General features: G+C 39.0%; 1 protein-coding gene across 6 annotated transcripts in view; it reads left to right on the forward strand.

Moving 5' to 3' along the window:
- Positions 1–19,399, forward strand: part of nhsl3 (NHS like 3) — a 44,958-nt gene that overhangs the window by 7,192 nt on the left and 18,367 nt on the right. The window contains exon 1 of one of the 6 annotated variants that reach the window (XM_084423614.1): positions 12,460–12,801. The exons of the other annotated variants lie outside the window; for them this stretch is intronic. Within the exon in view, the coding sequence (XP_084279740.1) occupies positions 12,690–12,801 (112 nt within the window). The 5' untranslated portion in view covers positions 12,460–12,689. Of the gene's footprint in view, positions 1–12,459; positions 12,802–19,399 lie in introns of those variants that run through there. 6 annotated transcript variants of the gene reach the window in all.

A 19,399-nucleotide genomic window follows, 5' to 3' on the forward strand; every position in this document is an offset into this window, starting at 1 on the left:
TTATTGAATATTAATGCACCCTGAAGTGTAACAGCTACTCTGCTTTGTGTCATGGCCGCATTACCAACTCAGGTGTGCATTCATTTTTAATAATGAATTAGTTTGGAAATAATTTGATAGTGCTTTCAACTACCAATAAGAGTCTAGTATCATCAGCTCCGTTCAACACATTTTAACACATGTAAATCCAAATCCAAATTCCACAGAAAAAAAATTGCAGATTCAGTAAGGGTCTGATGATGAGGGAGAACGTCTTGGTTACAATTGGTAACCCTCGTTCCCTGAAGGAGGGAACAGAGACGCCATGTCGAGACCGACGAATAGGAATCTCGCTAGAGAGGCCAATCTGCTTCGAATGAAACTAAACAAGCCAATGCACATTGGCGTGCAGTCATTTGCATCAGCTGTTCAGCCATGCAGCACAGGTATATAATGAGCAGAAGGTGCGATTGCACTTCAGTTTTTTGCTGAGGAGCCAAGCCTGATAAGCTGGCCGCCTCTCAGTGCTTCTACCCGTTTAGGGTGCGAACACGGGAGGAGACCTGCTCTACACGTAGGCTATAATATCTAGTGAACGTGTTAGGTGTCGCCCAGCCCACAGCTCTGTTAGCGAGGAGACACATGCCAGCGCCCAGGAGGATGCAACGCCTCTCGTGGAGTGAGCATGCAACCTGAGCGGGCAGGGCAGGGACGATGGCATCCAATATCCAGTGGGCCATCCTCTGCTTGGAGACAGCCTTTCCCTTCTGCTGGCCTCCGTAACAGACAAAGAGCTGGTCTGAGGTCCTGAGGCTTTGAGTTCTGTCCACGTACAGACGCAGTGTGAGACGAGCAAACTTTTGTACAGCCGAGAACCACTGGGTGAAGTTCTCGACCGCGTCGCCGAAGAGGCCGGTCTGGGACATGGGGGAGTTTCTTGTCGGACCTGATCTTGTCGGTCTCCTTACGTCAGCCAGACACAGCCAGAGATGGCGTTCCTGGACCACCAAAGTGGACATCGCACGACCCACTGACCGCGCGGTGACCTTCGTCGCACAAAGCACGAAGTCCGTTGCGGCACAAAGTTTTGGAGAACTTGTGGATCGTGACTACCCTCGTGTAGGTCTTTCAGTGCCTTGGCCTGATGGACCTGCAACAACGCCATGGCGTGTATGACAGAGGCGGCTTCCCCACAGGCCTTGCTGGTTAAGTCCAACGAGTACTTACAGGCCCGGGAAGGGAGACACGGCGCGCCAAGTGGAGTTAGGGCACAGCTGCACAGCAACGGCCCGCTCCACTGGTGGGATACGCGTGTACCCCTTAGCCGGCCCGCTATCAAGGGTGGTGAGGGAGGAGGAGCCACCGGGACAGTTTGCTGGCAGTAAAAGGTGCCGTCCACGTCCCCGTGAGCTCCTCATGCATCTCCGGGAAGAAAGGCACTGGGGTGGGTTGCTGAGAACCAGCGCGCGCCACCCTGAGATTCCAATCATCCAGCCTCGAGGGCTGTAGTATTACCATTTAAAATAAATTTTCTATTTTAAAAAGTAATTTATACATGTGGTGGCAAAGCTGAATTTTCAGCATCATCACTCCAGTCTTCAGTGTCACATGATCCTTCAGAAATCATTCTAATATGCTGATTTGCTGCTCAAGAAACATATCTTATTAATCAATTTTGAAAACAGTTGTGCTGCTTAATATTTTTGTGGAAACCGTGATACAGTACAGATACATCATTTTGAAATGTAGTGCATTTTTGTTAACTTTCCATATTTCTTATACATTTTCTGTGCCTCTTTTGTCTACGAGTCCCAATCAGCCAAGTCATCTCATGTCTCAATGTTTGTGGTTTTCATTATGTAACTCACAGTAATCGATACACCTGTTGACATATTTGTTTCACCGTTTACTCCAACAAAAGCTCTCTAACCCTCTGCCAGCCTTTGTATGAAAACAACCCGACAGCTCACTGATAGCTTATGAACAGCCACTCACTGCGTTTTCCATTTACATAAGAAAGCATTAAGTCTTATTCTTATTACCACAAACCTGTCAGGGAGACTAAGGCACACTTCTCACACACCTCTTTTAAAGTCAAGATAAGCAGGGTAAATCGTGGGATAAAAAGTCGCTTTTCCCTTTGCAATAAGATTTTAGCTTCAATAGAATATCTGAGAGCTGAACCTCTTAGCTGGACTGTTTTATTTCAGTTGTGGCCGTAATGTTGGTGTGGTGAAACAAGGACACTCAGACTGCATTAATAGATGAAATGAGAGTTTATGGCTCTAGAGAGAATGTACAGGAATGAGGTAAGTCTAAAAGAAGCTGCCAAGGTCATGAACAAGTTCTCTGACCTCAGTCTGGGTCGTGATGGTTACACCCAACTGTCCGACAAACACACACAACCTCAACAAGGGGTGCTGACACACCCACACGTTGCTGCTGTGAAGCCAGATAACAGTATGGGGACATTTCCTGTTGTCATGGCAGACGGCCCATGACCTTTTGACCTTCATATCTCTTTGTTTAGTTCTGTGAATACCATTGGAGATGGAATAATCCAATTGCTTTGTCAATAAATGTATTCTTTGCACGGCAGTACATACTAGTTGAAGTCGATACAGCACCTGCAAGTCATTTTACTTCCGTAATGTGGGCGACACTTGATTTTATTTTATTTTTGTCTTCATATTCATCAATGTAATTGAGCTCCAACCTTTATTACCCTTGGCTTTAAAGGGATAGTTCACCCAAAAATGAAAATTATGTCAACACAAGAGGAGATAACTAATATCCGGTTGGTTGAATTCAATACAGTGACAATACATTGTGAATTTAGGGCTTAATAGAGCACCCAAAATTATCAACGAAAATTACATTAAGCTCAAAATACAGCCAGAAATCAGAAATGTACTTCTGCTGATGTTTTAATGGCAATTGGCAAACCAACATAAAGGTGCATTTCCGCCAGCTATAGACTGGAGTGTGCCGCTGGATGACAGGAGAGAAATCGTGGCATTAAGGCCGGTTAACACTAAGGCCGGTTAACACTAAGGCTGTATCTCAGTTCAAAGGCTGCATCTTTTGAAGGACTGTGTTGTTAAATGGGACTGTCTAGCCTATGGAGGACTGTTCTAGTCAAAGACTTGGTGGGGCTCACGACTATTTTGCTAAGCGACTGTGAATAGCAGAGGAAGAATCTAGAACTTGCTCTGTAATCTTGACTTGTATATAAACACCATAGCAAATAAAAAAATCTGAACGACTGAAAACATGTAAATACTGTTTGAATCTCCATGACTACCGAGTTAGAAAGAGAAAGATACACTTTGTGTACCGAAGGAATCAGTGTCACAACTGTATTTCTGCTTTGCTATAAGCTCAACCTACAGTCAGAGATTAAATTTCCAGTTTGTTCCATATTGGTCTGAACAGACAAATTTAATTTTAACGTTGTGTTGGTGTGAACAGGCCTTTAATCTGCATTTCTGTACAATTGCATAACAATAAAGGAAAGTTATTTCAGAAGTAGAACAATTTGTTATACCAAGAATCTTTTTTTGTCATTTGTAATAATGTGCACTAAAGATTCATCCTAAATAACGCAGAGAACGTGTATTAAAAAAGTAAATAGGATACATTTTGATTGCATGTTATTTTTTGATTCTGTGACTTGCTTGATTCTATAGGCAAAGATCTCCTAAAAAAATTATGGAATTTGTTTATACCCTTGCGAAAGTTAAAATAACTGCTAACCATGCTGGATTTCAGAAGCATTAAGGAAGTACACTTTTAGACATGTCAAAAAGCATGTCAAAAGCACAACACTTTGCTCTCTCCCACGATTAGCTCTCCCATACCTTGTGTTTTACTTGGTCTCCTTTCACTTGGTTGACGCAGAGATTAATCTCTTTTCAGTTCTTATAATGGCTCATGACTCATCATCTCACCTTGACCTTGAGTCTCTTCTACCTCCTCTAGCCTCTTCATAACTCTGGCACTGTGAGCAGGCATGCTAGGAATGAAGGCAGGGAACAAAGAACACACACATACACACTATGAGTATCCAGGTTCTGCAACTTCTAAGATTTGCTTTTCATTCCTTTATAAAGACCAATGTCCTTGAACAGTTAAAAATGGAGGAAGCAATGTTAAAACAGTAGTCTGAAAAGGACAAGCAGTTCCTTCTGAGAGCAGGTGAATTACGTTTGTAGGCTGGCACCAAATAAACTGTTCGTGTGTCTGCCAAGTGTTGGATCTGTTGGAATTCAGGTGGATGGAATTCAGCTTGGTGCCGCTTAGATTTCACCTCTCATTCCAGGATGGCAATATTCCAGCAAATCCAGAACAATTGCAGATTTGTGCAAGAGAAAACTGTTAACTTTAGCAAAATGTTCTCACTATGTTTTGCTTTTTGCCGCCATAAAGAATAGCAAGGACAGCAGGTTTGATGCATGAACCAGCAATGCTTAACAAAACGCCCATTACACTTTTTAAGATCATTTGGGTACATTTGAAGTCACATCTTTAAGTGTTATCTACCCCTTAAGATTTGTGAGTATATATGATATGGTTATACATTTCATCACTTTTTGCTTTTTCACAGTTAAATTGGCAATTGCACTTGGCAGTACTAGTTTTCACAGTTAATATGTTTGTATAATAAGGAGACTTTCAATTCAGGACATATTTCATCAAATAATTTTAGCATAAAATATGCATAATAGCTCAACTTAACAAATAGTAGAAGGTCACATTTTACATTGTGTCTATGTGATTTGCATTGTCTGATTTACCTGTCCAAAATGGGAAATTGACAGCAACATTAACAAGCTCAAGCATTTAAAGTGGGAAAATGGCATAACTGTGGCTCTCTCTTATAATAAACATAATGTTATCGTTATAGTTATCGCTCTTTGTATGAACGGGCCTTGAACCGGGATGTCTGGTCACCATATTTGTGTAATGCTCTACTTTAATCTGTAACATCAGGCTTAGGAGTATTTCATACAAAGTACATATTTAAAATCCTCTCAGCTTCTGCCTGGAAGCAATTGACACAAGCATATGAAAGGGATCTCACACATATACCCATGCTTAGTCATGCACAGATGGGGGTTACATTTCTAGAGGTGCACGAAAAAGAAAGTTCACCTTGACAACAGGAGCCATGAACACTGCTAACAAATTTGAATAGTCTTTACGGCTTGTGGTGAATTTAAGGTATTAGAAGCCATGCTAAAATGTGAATACATACACTCAAGGCTAAAGGGCTGTGTGGGAAACTTGATGCTGACTGGTCAATCACAGCATTCAGATATTAATGAAAAATACCTGTTGGCAAGATCTGAAAAGAAATGTCATTGTTCTGATAAAAGACATAGGTCCCGACATGTAAACAATACATAATTGTTATTCTGTGGATGCTGTGCACTGTGTGTAGTGATACGCACAGTAGCTGGTGGAGCAGTATTTTGTTTCACAGAGCCACAAGGGGGCGTAAAACAAAACAAAATGTATTTTTAGGACTGTCAAATATTAAGATATGAATAAAAGTTATAAAACTGCTTTAGAATTATATATAATTCGAGATGCACTGAAATTAGAAATGTCTAGGCTAACATTACTCTAAAAGTGGGCAGAAAATGTAGTACTAAGTAAACATTTTCCAGATCACATTTTAATATTTTGTTTATAGGCTTACACTGACAATATTAAAGCCAATTAGAAACATCACACTTAATATTTTCTCACTCAGTATAAATCAGACTTTATTCATGAATTACAATAAGGTCACATTAGTTAACATTAGTTAATGCATTAACCAACATCAATGAGCAGTTAAAATATGTATTAATCTTTGTTAAGGTTAGTTAATAAACAAACAACTGTTCAGTATTTATTCATATTAGCTCAGGTCCATTAAAAAATCATAACAGATTCAACATTTAGTTTTAATAATTTATTAGTTAATGTTGAATACCTTTAATAAATGCTTTAGAAGTGTTTTTCATTGGTAGTTCATGTTAACTAATGTAATGTTAAACCTAATGGAAATTGAACCTAATTGTAAAGTATTACCAAAATATCAAGTTCTAATATGTATTTTAATACAGCCTCATTTTTGTTATACTATGGCAAATGTCTAAATAAAGCAGTTCATTCAGTAACCTTGTATATTAACAATGACAGTCTGAAAAACAGGAAACAAGTTTCTAGCTGAGAGAAAGTTTCTTTTAAGAAGAACCGAAGTATGGCATGAAAACAACTGACACACTTTTGTCACTTCGAGCAATGATGAACGAAGCAGGCGGCAGGTGGGAAGCTAATATCACCACACCTTCAGGGCATTATATTTCTGACTGTCAGTTGAAATTCCTCTCTTCAGATCACAAGCCTCAGAAATATCATAACGTGTCCCAGAGCACATTCACAGGTAGAGAGGGAAGAATCAACAGAATTCAGATGAGCTGGATCGCATGGGAAGAACGATGTAGTGAGTCTGTACAAAGAGCCTAATGCGGAGCCGAAAAAGGGCGGCATTGATTTATAAGGCATCACTATCCATTAGTCTGTGATGATGCCCTCTGAAAGCTTCTTGCGGTATTCAGATTACTACGTCTAAGTGTCTGTAAACTGATGTATAATGTAGGCCTATAGGTATACTTGTCTTAGTCAAATCTGGTACGGAATTTTTTTTAATCCTGGAGCTGGTCTATGGCCAGACATGAGAGTGATGTTGAATAACTTTGTGCTGATATATGGGGATCTTTTAAGTGGAATGATGATTGTTCGGCAGAACCAGTTTTGGTGGCATCTTTGCTTCAGTTGTTTGTGTGAATAGCAGATGATGTAATATGGATAATGTTTCAAAGTGGAGAGAAATGTATGTAAAGATCAGTTTGAAATGCAATGCATAAACCATGAATCTGATATGAGGTAGGCGATGGAACTCAGATTGAAATAGTCGTCATAGTTTTTGTTACAACCCTTTTCTTCTGCATGATTCAAGTGTTTCCCCGGCCAAGTTACAAGAGGATAACGTAATTCCCAGGATTCCATTATGTTTGCATCTGCTTTTGCTGGGGCCTCCTGTGTTTTCTGTCTGTTTTTGATTAACAATGATTTGTAAAGCTTTTGGTATTTGTAAAGCCAGGACTCTTGATTACAGTGAGAGGAGGATGGAGGGGAGGAAACAAGGGAAGGGGAGGCCCAACTGGTACCTGGAAAAGGTCAAGAACATTCTAGAGGCACTGTGTTCCCCTCCTAAAATCTCCATTGGGCATTCCTTTTCTTCCAGATCATTACGTAGTGCAGAAAAGAAAGCCCTGTATAAGCTTAGCTTAAGTTACAGCTTTGTAACAAACAAATGCAAAATATTTTACATTTAAACATAGGGCTACATCATAAAAAAAAATATATATATATATATACAATATTAATAATTAAAAAAATTATAAAATAAAATACATAAATAAATCATCTTAAAGTCCCTGTAAAGTCAAAATTAAGTGTGTGTTCTGAGTTTGTCACACCACAGAAAAAATTTGTTATTAGCCACCCAGCCAAATTTGAATGATAAAAAAAGCAGCCAAGTAAATAAAATAAGCTATCAAAATCTTGAAAAAATGAGCAGTGGTCTCTGCTCTCAAACGCTGGGGGCGTGTCCGCTGGCTGCGCTGAAACCACGCCCACTCGCGGGTACACACTGCCGATGATGGCACCAGTTGTCGGCGCGACGGGAGGATGAAGGCCGAGGCGGGAGATAGTCGGCTCGGCCCCATTCACCAATAACAGCGGATTATCAGTGAATTCCAGTTGTCTCCTACGAAAGTTTATAAAACTATCCTGTGTAAAATGATCACTACAGAGGCGGGTGTTGGTGGTGATCCTCAGCTCTCCATCAAGGTGGCTTTTCACAAAATGAATCCACCTCTTGTTGATATGATCGTTGTTCGGAAATTTAAATAAGGACACCGATCTGTGATCGCATCCAGGTAATACGCATTTCCGTGACGAAGTAAATAATACTGACTGTAAAGCCTGTTTTATGCTTCTGCGTCGAACTGCCGCCGTAGCTACGTCGTAGGCTGTGTGTAGCGCGCGTACCCTACGGCGTACCCTGACGTGCACCTCTCCAAAAATGTAACAACGCGTCAATTCTACGCGGACAAAAGCGCTGTGATTGGTCTGCCAGAACCCCTCCCTCGGGGTTTCACACGCTCCCTAGGTACGCGTCAACGCGGACAACGACACATAAGTATAAATTAAAACCAACACGTAGCCTACGGCGTATAGGCTCCGGCGTAGGTCTGACGCAGAAGTATAATGAGGCCTTAACTCGCGATAGGCCTATGTCACACTTCCTGCTTCCGGAACGCGGAGTAGGGATTCAGAACTTCCAGTCAACAGTATTTCTCGATAAGGATTTAGATTATCAGCCATAATGTCTAAACCATCCGAGGTAGACTGACCACGAGCTATGAGGTTGTGAAACGAAGTTTTTTGCTCCTGTAGAAGCTATAAGTTCGTATGAAATCAACCTTGTTTTAAGAAAAACATGTTTTATCCGTGTTTTATTTTTATTAAAAAAAAACTATACTACCTACAATCCTAAGCATAGCAGCAACATCTGCTGATTGGTCCAACTCGCTGTTACCATAGAAACGTTTACCTTACTGGCGACGGAATTCAAACACTTACCTCTGTAACTGAAAATGAATTTCTCCCAGAAGAACTTGAACCCTTTCCTCGGTTTTGACGTTTCCACTTGAGAGTTTTCATTTACCATCCGAACCACATCGTCATATGTGACTTCAGGCAGGTTGCAGAAAGATTTGGTCCAGCGGTATCTATCGGACTCCGCCATTGTAAAAAGCTAACCGGAAGAGCTGTATCCCTACTAAAAGACGTACTTCCGGTCTTCAATTTTTTCGTGACATAGGCCTATTGAGCGGCGAACTGATAGGGGAGGGGGCAGCCTCAGTGGCTCCTGTGCGTCATCAAGTAGGGGCGTGTCCAGGAGCTCAGGGACTCCAGTGCATCATCAATCCCCCGTTTTAGCCCCGCCCAAAAAAATCCGGAACACTGTAACGGTAAAAAACTGTTTAACGGTCTAACTCCACAATTCAGTACTTCACAGTTCACAGTCTTTGTAAATATGTTTTAGCAATACATTTCTAACATTTATAATGTGTTTAGAATTTTTTTTTAGAATTGCCTTCACAGGGACTTTAATTACCAAAGAATTAACAGGGAAAACAAAATGTCCTTGCACTAAAAGTCACCATAACCGTATTTGTATACTTTATGTTCTTCATCTTCAAGCAGTGTTATTTTAGTATCATTGATACCAGTGTTGGGGATAACAAATAAATGAAAGTCTCAGCTGAATTACAAGTAACGTGAGTTACGTAATCAGATTACTTTTTTCAAGTAACGAGTAAAGTTACGCATAACTTTTATATTTACAACAAAATATCAGAAGTTATATTTTTATAGTTATAAATATAAAAGTTATATTTTCAATTTTCCCCAACTATTGATTGACACCTCTCGCCCCATGTATAGAAAAATTGAGTTTAAAGGGATACTTCAGGATTTAGCATTAAGCTTTGTATTAGTAGAAAACCTGTAGTATTTTCGAATTACCGTGCTTTACACCCTCATATCCACCTGAGATGAGAAATTTATGTATTTTTTGTCTGAAAAAAATCCTCTGATGACGCAAAAATCGCCATTTTGCGTCATCAGAGGATTTTTTGGCCAGAGGCTAAAGACTACAGCCAGTAGTAGGGGCTGTCCCGCATGTTTTCAACCCGCCCATAGAGGGTGGGATCTCACTCACAGAATGTACACAGTGTCAGCCATCTTTTTTTGGAAGCTAAGCTAGCAGGCTCTTGTTCTGTGGAGAAAGCTGAGTAGTAGGAGAAAGCTGAGTAGTAGGGGTTACGGGTTACCATCCTCTTTTTCCCGGACATGTCCGGCCGTCGAGATCGTCCAAAATGTCCGGGATTCGGCTTTTGCTTTCTGCAGTCGCCATTCATTGTTTACATGCACACTTTTTGTTTCAATCTAACTGAATTGGTGAATCTGAATGTAGTGTTTACATGAGCGCTAAACAAGTGATCGGTTGATGTGCGTTTTAACATTGCTAAGAAAATTCCCGCTCCTCCGTGAGCGATACGAGACCGGTGCGTCTCATCAGTAATCACGCCACCGGCCTCTCATAGTTCTCCCGCGCCCCTCCGCCTCGTCCTGCTCGCCACAGTAAATATAATGAATGGCGACAGTAGAACGCAAAAGCCGAATCCCGGACATTTTGGGCAATCTCGAAATCCCGGGCAGACTCGTCACGGAGACTCACTAGTAGCCTAGCTTTGTTGTTTAACTGCGCTCTCTTACCGGTAGGCGTGGCTTGGGAGTGGCCTCCTAGGGCAGCGAAGCAAGTGCATTCTGGGAGTTGTTGTCTTTCATCCACATAAGCCAAAAATAAATTTTCTGGCTTTTCTCAGTCTAGAAAGTTCCAAATTCAAAAATAATTTCACATTTCTTCTACATAAATGACCCATTTTAAATACACATTCATCTTTCCAGAGGTGAAGTATCCCTTTAAGGCGTTAATAGGGGTCCTTAATAGGGGACTTTTGTTTATTTGTTATTAAAAATCAAACAAGCAAGCCTAGCCTGTTACGTTGACACAGGGACGAGGAAAGGCGGGGATCTATTCACAGCAATATCTTATTTGAATAATCCACATGAACAAAAAAATAATCCAAACAGGGAGGAGTATAACCTAAACAGAAAATGAGGTAATATACAGATTAAACACTATGGTGACTAACAAGAGAAACTAAGGAAACAAATGCAAACAGGAACTAAACAGGAAAAGAGAAGCACTGAAACAAGAAGAACACTTTAAATAAAAGTCCATATAACAAAACCAAGAAACACAAAAAGTGAACATGTAACACTGCCCAGGTGAGTAATCGTTTGTTTGTTTTCGTTCGTTTGTTTTCATTAACTAAAATAATTCTGTCTTCAAGACAATATTTTGTCATAGCAAACCTCATGAAACATAATGTGTTAATTGTACATTTCCTTCTAAACATTTATTTTGAAATGTAGTTAGAATTAGAGCAGTAGAAACGGGCCTTATCTTGTCCACCGTTAATGCACTTCTTGGTATAGATTAGAGTCGAATGAAATATTATGTTACCTGGTAGGAGAGAAACAAAAAAAATAAAAAGACAGAGTGAAAGACAGTAAGCTGGGGGAGAGAAAGTTGGAAACACAAGAAGAGTGTGACACGAGGACTGCACCAGAAATAGGACAGAGAAAGGGATGCTGGTGGAAGACAGAATAATAGATAAAATATGCAGGGTTCTTGGCATATCCATGGTTGAAATGGGATGAGGTTTGAGGCTCGCACAGTTGTTTTTGTCTGGTGTAAACTTGAATTATGTGCGTACAGCGGTAAAGATATAATCTCTATGTTTCCACATATGTGGAATATAAGATCTCTAAGTCATGTATTTCCAATATAGAACCGTGGGGACGGTGGGTGGATGAATCCAGGACAAGTTTTACTCAAAAATCAACAAAAACAAAACAAAAATTGAATTGATTAAAAATGTACACAAAATGTTTTTATTATGTTTTATTATTTTTATTATGTTTTATTTTTTACAGTTCAGTTCAGCAGCACATTCTGCACAAATTGTTATTCCCACAGTGCAATAAATAAATAAATAACAGTAATTATATTATATTATATTAAATTAAATCAAATTATAATAATATTATTATAATAAGTTAAAGGCAGTATAATAAATACTACCAAAGAGCAAATAGGCCTTAAGGTAACGTGAAATACTATTTAAACAGCTAAATCTCCCCACTATATACAGAAAACAAATAAATACAAAAAATATGCTAAATACAAAAGTATCCCATTTCAAATATTTTATTTTGGCTACTGAGAGCATGGTGGAAATGTGCTACTTTGTCATTAAAATAATGGCACAATACCAACAATCTAAATTATCGTAAAAATAAGCGTAATTTCCTTTCTGCAAAACATTTCTTTTTACAATTTTTCTGCGGACAATTCTTGACAGCTTTCATAAGATTCACCCACCAACGGATTAGGAAAACATTTCTTGGATGGGGTCAGTGGGTTTTATTGGATGAAGGCAAAGGAAATAAAAGCAGCCATCTGTGCAAAAAGAGGTATGAACTGCCTAAGGTGAGATCTATAAAACAGACAGAGGAAAGAGTGAGAGACAATAGAGAATATACTCAAATATGTGAATCCTGATAGTTAAACTGCATCCGTTACAAATGTGTGAGTCCTTTAATGTGTGTATGGGTGTGTATGCAAGCATGAGTGGCTGAAGCAAGCACATATCCCTCCTTTCTCACATTCCAAGTGGCTGGAGTGAGCTGTGACTGATCATCGCTGAAAGCGGTGTGGTCTGAAAAACAGAGGCGAGGAGGGAGGGTCTCGTACACACACGCTCTGCACACACACACGGGATCACAAGCACAGCAGAGAGTGGGACATATCTGTCCCTGATGCGGCAGCTGGAGCGCTAAGCGGGAAGAGGAATATACAGGCATTGGGAGAAGGAGGGAGAGAGCAAGGAAGCATATGTGGAACTCCGGGGGGTTTGGGGACTGTAGAGCTGGTGGGGTCTGAGATCAATGCCATGGGGAACTCCAACAGCAAGAAGAAAACCCAGGCCAACCTTACCAGCAGTCACCACACTAGCAGAGTCAAGTCAATCTGGCACTTTAGACATGTGGATAAATACAAAACAGGTAGGAAAAGCTGTATACTCTGAGATACTCAGACTAAGTTGTCTGGTGGTGCTTTATTTGTTTAGATTGTATTTGATGAGTAAGCTTATTTAATGCGGTATGTATACCAAATTTTTCTGTACATTTATTTCAGTGTATGTGTATGTATATATACTGCATTATGCTAAACTACTAATTTAAGATTGGGGGATCAAAGTAAAAATGTAATAATCTGTCCCTGAAAAATCGACACTGATCGATTACTAATGTGAGATACTACTGTGATGGCACCGTAAAGGTATCAGATGGTAATTGCATGGTACTTTGATATAGTACGGAATGATTGCTATTTACATGGAACTTAAAAGTATACTTCAAAATATTCCCTTCATCTTGGTGCATGTATCATCATACCATGAAAAAAAAAAAAAAACTAGTAGTAGGCCTACCTGCATATTGGGCATCTATCCATCTCTTAAAATTAATAATAATATATTATATAGCATTATAAAAAATAAATTAAAAAATAAACTAACTAAATAAAAAATCAATTATTAATTTCTAGTGTCTAGAATTTCCAACAAACCATGGTAATGCCACTCTACTTTTTGGTAGCTTTCTGTTACAGCTACACTCTATTTTAAGGTGACGTTGTTGAAGTGTAATTACACAAATAAGTACTGAGAAATATTAATTAACTACATATACGTTAGGGTTAGTGTTTGGGTTTGGATTAGGGTTAGTTACTTGTAATTATGCATTATTTGCTGTTATTACTATAGTTAGTGCATCATGTAACATGCAAAAAATAAAAAGTTACCTCTGTTAGTGTGGGAAATGTTGTGCTTTTGTCAGAATGGGTGGGAAAGAGATCCAGGTGTCTCTTCCTGTGTTCCAGTTTGTTGGTTCAATGGCTGGGAAGGTTTGGGAGTGTTACTGAAATGGAAAATGCTGTAAACTTGTCATACTTCCACCATAGCTTGTTTTCCTTAAATTCCCTGCAATCACGGCTCTATTATTAAGCGTTCAGACTTTCTGTTGTGTGCAACCTGTCATTTTCCTGTGCGTACTAATGTGCACCAGCTCGGTTCTGTGACTTTGAGTGTTTACGGCAGACAGTCAGTTCTCTGTCATTTAAAATTACAGGGGAATGCCACAGCGCTGAGACACAGAACAGAAAATGAAATCAAAAGTGCACATTGAAAAGAGCTGCTGTTTACAGATATGAACAAATCTCCTGTCAAAAACATCCCTTTCATCCTTGTCTCGGTCGTGCCTTAATAAAAAAACGAGATTCCTGTCCTCAAGTGGAACATTTCACCAACCTTGCTTGCTTTGTAAGGCACTTCACTTTTCATGTGACGCAAAGACTCCTACATCAAAATATCTGAGTAGAGAAAATGGAATGAGGAAATTAGCCTATTAGCAATAATGTCATTTGTGTGTGCTTCCTGCATACTAAGTCCAAATACTAAGATGTCCCCTTTCTCAGCGTGTTATGAAAAAATACTTCAATGGACCCTTTTCACATACTTTGATGATGCGTTTCCACAGTTATCAACATCACAGATCTATGGAAATCTGATGGAAAATTTGGCATCTCTCTCTCATGTGACTGCTGTAATCAATCTCTATAGCCTATCTCTATACATCTATATATTCGCTCTTTTGGAAAGTCGTGGAAACACTATCATGGATTTTTCTTTTTCTTTGGCTATTGGAGGAAATGGGAATAGAATTTTTTTTATTTACTGTTGTCTCGCGTTTACATGTTAATAGCACATGTGAAAATTAATGTTTGAATGCCAAAGATAACAAAGAAAACAAAGAAGATGATGCCCATCATGGTGATAAATTAAATTATTTTAATAAAAACATATACTGTAGACAAAAATCGAGAAAGAATATGATTAATATTGTCGAGGATTGTCCTGTATGATGACTGAATGAACACCAGTAAACCGAAGCGTTTGCTAGCAGGTTAATTAACTCACCCAAATGCACCATGTAAGCCTAAATTATGAGATTAATAGGATATATACACAACATAAACGTATTACAACTGAAACTGCACAAAATGACAAAAGTGCACAAATATTGTTCACATATAAGTTGCTAGTCAGAATGTGTAAGTCCCGTTGTAACAATGCCTTAAACATGAACAATAGGTAAAGCATAAAGAATTCACAATTCTTTATTAGTATTAGTACTCAGTATAATGAAGTGAAGTGACATGAGGCCAAGTATGGCAACCCATACTCAGAATTTGTCCTATGCGTTTAACCCATCCAAACTAGTGCACACACATTAGGAGCAGTGAGTAATGAACACACACACCCAGAGAAGTGGGCAGCCATTCACTGTGACGCCTGGGGAGCGATTCAGGGTTAGGTGTCTTGCTCAAGGACAATTCAGTTGTTTCCTGCCAGTATTGAGCATCGAACCCACAACCTTCGGGTAACCAGTCTGACTCTCTAACCATTAGGCCACAACTTCCCCTAGAGTAAAACTGATGAACATTAATGAATGTGATTACAAAATATTATATATGACTTCATTTAAAGCACATGTGAAAATTAATGTTTGAATGCCATGCCGTATTGAGCATGGTACATTGACACTCTTCTTTGGATTGTCTTCATGCATAGCTTTACTCATTCATCGAGCCGTTTATTCAGAAGAGCTGAATCTGAATGCATTCCAGCATACCAGTCTCTCTCCTCATGCATGACTGGGCAGAATGCACAACAGAGAGGGGTTGGCGGTGTTCCGTACGTGTGTTCAACGATCTGTATCAGTTTAAATATTTAGAGAAAAATAAGTGTTCTTGTAGCTGAGCTCCACCTTGTGCGCAACAAACTGTTCAACCGTTGAGTACAAGAAGACTCACAAGGTACTTGAGCCATTAGTGATGGTAGAGATTGATAGATGGATGTTGGATTATGGAGAATGAGTCCTCCTCATCCCATCAGTGCCTGAGCTGCAGGAATCAAGTCATGCGCTGGGGAAGCAGGTCTCATGGTGAGAAATCCAATATGTTAGATTTCTCTCCATGGTCACGTGAATGATGATTAACACTGGACATAACTCTGACAGATCGGTTAACCCAGTGAACCAGGCTGCAGTTCAAGTGGGAATGGGGGAGGGTCCAAAAAAGGAAGCAGGAATTGAAAAGAAGGGCTGAGCTATAGACGTTTCTTGTGATAATACACCTGTCGGTGCTGCTGTGCTGCATGGAAAATTAGAGAAGAAATCATTTGTTCAAATGTGCAAATATTTGTATTTGGACAAATACTTTGTATCTATTCTGTTTGTTTAGTTGATACTTATATTACATCTATCGATTTATCTTTAAAGGTTCTCTCAAAGATACAAACAAAATATTATTAAGCAGACAGTCTACTTATACTCTGATGAATGGTAGTTGACATGCAGTCAACTCTCGGAGTGTTTGGTATGGTAATGGATATGACAATGTTGATATGTTTGGTCTTGGTGGAATAGATCTACTATTCTGCTGCTGCTGTTGGTTATTCCTGCTGCTGTTGTAGAGCAAATACGGGACTTGCTACTGCCAATACATACACAAAATGCTGCTGCTGTACAATATAGCGTACGCGAATTATCCGTAGCAGATCTATGCAGGTGGAGCTGGGGAAGGTGGAGGGTTTCTGAAAGCTTGCTGCAACTGCTACAGTACATGATGACCAAGTATTTGAAGGTTGAGCAGCGAGCTCATTGGCTACTGATACAACAGGAACCAATCAACTGTGCCCTATAGAGAATGATGTGATTACAAGTGGATTGAGTTAAGGACCTATCAGCCTGCGACATCTAGAGTTTCATGACAGAACGTCTAGAATGTCTAAAGTGGACTATTGAAATTATGGGCCCTATTTTAACGATCTGAAATGCAAGTATCAAACGAGAAACGCTGTTGCTATTATACCGGCGGGATAAATGACTCTTGCGCTCGACTCAATTCTAAAATGGGTTGGTCTGAAGTAACTACATTACTCATAGGTGTGGTTTGGGCGTAACGTGAAATAAACCAATCAGAGCATCATCTCACATTCCCTTTAAGAGCAGGCGTGTTTGTTCCATGGCGGACTGCTATTATAACGGCGGATTTGCCAGGCGCACCACTGACTTTTGACTAGGTTTTTCCTGGTCTGTGGTGGAATTGTGTTTCTGGAACTGCAAAATAGCACCAGGGAACGTTTGCGCCGGAACACGCATCCTCTTTTCGCTGAACCTCCCCCGGGAGCGCAAGTTCATTCCCTAATTTACTGACATGCGTCTGCCGAGGGAAAAGTCCGCTTTGCATCGGGTGCAAAATAGGAATGATACATGCGTCGGTGTACAAAGTCAATTGCGCTGGGTGCAAGATAGGGCTCAAAGTGTTACCAAACAAAGATTATGATGATCTACAAAAAAATTCCCCCCCCTAAAAATGTCATGTTTAATTCAGTGTTACTTGCTGTTCTTTGTAATTATTAGTGAAATTTACTTGCAATTTCTGAGTGAAAATTGAGAAAATCCTACACATTTTTTTGTGTGCTTAATTTGCATAATGAGAAAATGAACATACTTAAATGTTCTTTTAACTTTTCCTAATCTAACATTCAAACAACCAAGGGCAAAAAATCCTTAAATCATTAGTATTATTATTACTATTATTATTTTAGATGGACATTCGGGTATGTTCCCAGAGCTTTTTATAAGCAACATTTTCATAACTTTTTACAACACAAAATTGTTAGCTGGGGAAAAAAGCAATATGAACAATTCAATGACTCAAAAATGTAATCACTGAGAATGAACACCGTAAGCCACTCGTAGATTGAAATATAAATTGAAATGAAACACATCCCCTTTAATTGGTATCACTTCTATAAACTATTCATGCATATACTGACACTGAAGGAAAAAAGGAGAAGAGGGTGAGAAACTTTGTTTTTGAGATTTTGTGTCCTTGTTCACTGATCAAATGTCTCGCTGTCCCTATCACATCAGAAAACTGAACATTCTGAACAAGAAGAACCACATGCTGGCCTTCAGTAACCTCTAAAGAGGGAAGAAAGCATCTCAGTCCCCAACAGAATTATAGTTGAAGAAGAAAGGAGAATGGGTGTGCTTTTGTTTTGAGTGAAATCCTCTCTGGCAGTGATGTCAGCCTGTTGTTTAGTAGAAACTCTGTGTGTGTGGTCCAAACTAAACATTCATCAGGACCCAGTGTGGGATTTTCCACACACAACCTCATTTTTAATCTCATTTTAGCAGTCAAAACAGGTTCGAAAAGAGTTTGCGTCATACTCCTTTAATAGCTTGCGATGCTTACACAATATGCAGGACGAGTCATAAGACGTGTGACTATGCGTGTGTGTGACTTTTTTTTTTTTTGCTGCAAACTAATTTGCAAGCATGCTGCCTTGAATTTATAGAAGCAAATGGACACTAACAGCTTAAATCGAAGCTAAAAATGCATAAACACACAAACATGTCTATAACTTGCACTGTAAAAACTACTGTAAACTTATATCAAAGGTAAAGTCAATAATGCTAGATACAGTATAAAACAGCTTTCATTTAATGTTTCAATGTGAATGTGAATGCCTGCATGGGAGTCAGAGATTATAAGTGTACGTATAAACACATATAAACATACTGTAGAAATACTCCCTGTCATCAGCAGTGATCCCAGAGTGCCAAATGCACTGTAGGATGGCATCAAAGCATGGTGGGTAATGGGGCATAAAATTGATTATCACTCTGAGTGAGTTATTAAGATCCGCAGTTGATGGTTCCCATGTAGATATATCAGCTCACGATAAGACTGCTTTTCCTTAGCAAGACAGTTCTCACAGGCCTTTGTAATACAAAAAAGTGTTGCTTGACCTTGATTTTCCACATGCAGAATCTTTCAGTTCTATTTGAACTAGATAAGACACTAAATATAACAAACTAATGAAGATTGCTTAAGTATTCAAACTTAACTACACAGTAACAAAGCCGCCCATTCATTCAGATATCTTAAATGACTTCTTCCCCTAATAAGTCACATGAAATGATCATAGACTAAAACCAAAATCATTATTAACCATCTTAGTTTCTTATGTTTTTGACAAGGATGAAATCTCCACTTCTGAATATCTTGACAGACCACCAAAGCTGGTTTCTACGGAAGCGTATTGCATTCACTTGAGGAAAAAAAAAATCTACTCTGTTTTTCTGAATTAATGACTTAATTATCTCAGAATTACGAGATAATTTTCATGAGAAAATTTTTTTTTGCTCTGTTTTTCTGAATTAATGACTTAATTATCTCAGAATTCTGAGATAATTTTTTCTTGAAATAAAAATATCTGCTCTGTTTTTCTGAATTAATGACTTAATTATCTCAGAATTCTGAGATAATTTTTCATAAAAAAATATTTTGTTCTGTTTTTCTGAATTAACGACTTAATTATCTCAGAATTATGAGATAATTTTTCATTAAAAAAAAATTGCTCTGTTTTTCTGAATTAATGACTTAATTATCTCAGAATTCTGAGATAATTAAGTCATTAATTCAGAAAAACAGAGCAAAAAAATTTTTTTTCATGAAAATTATCTCGTA

This window comes from Rutilus rutilus (assembly GCF_951802725.1).
Source record: "Rutilus rutilus genome assembly, chromosome: 11".
Taxonomy (NCBI): domain Eukaryota; kingdom Metazoa; phylum Chordata; class Actinopteri; order Cypriniformes; family Leuciscidae; genus Rutilus; species Rutilus rutilus.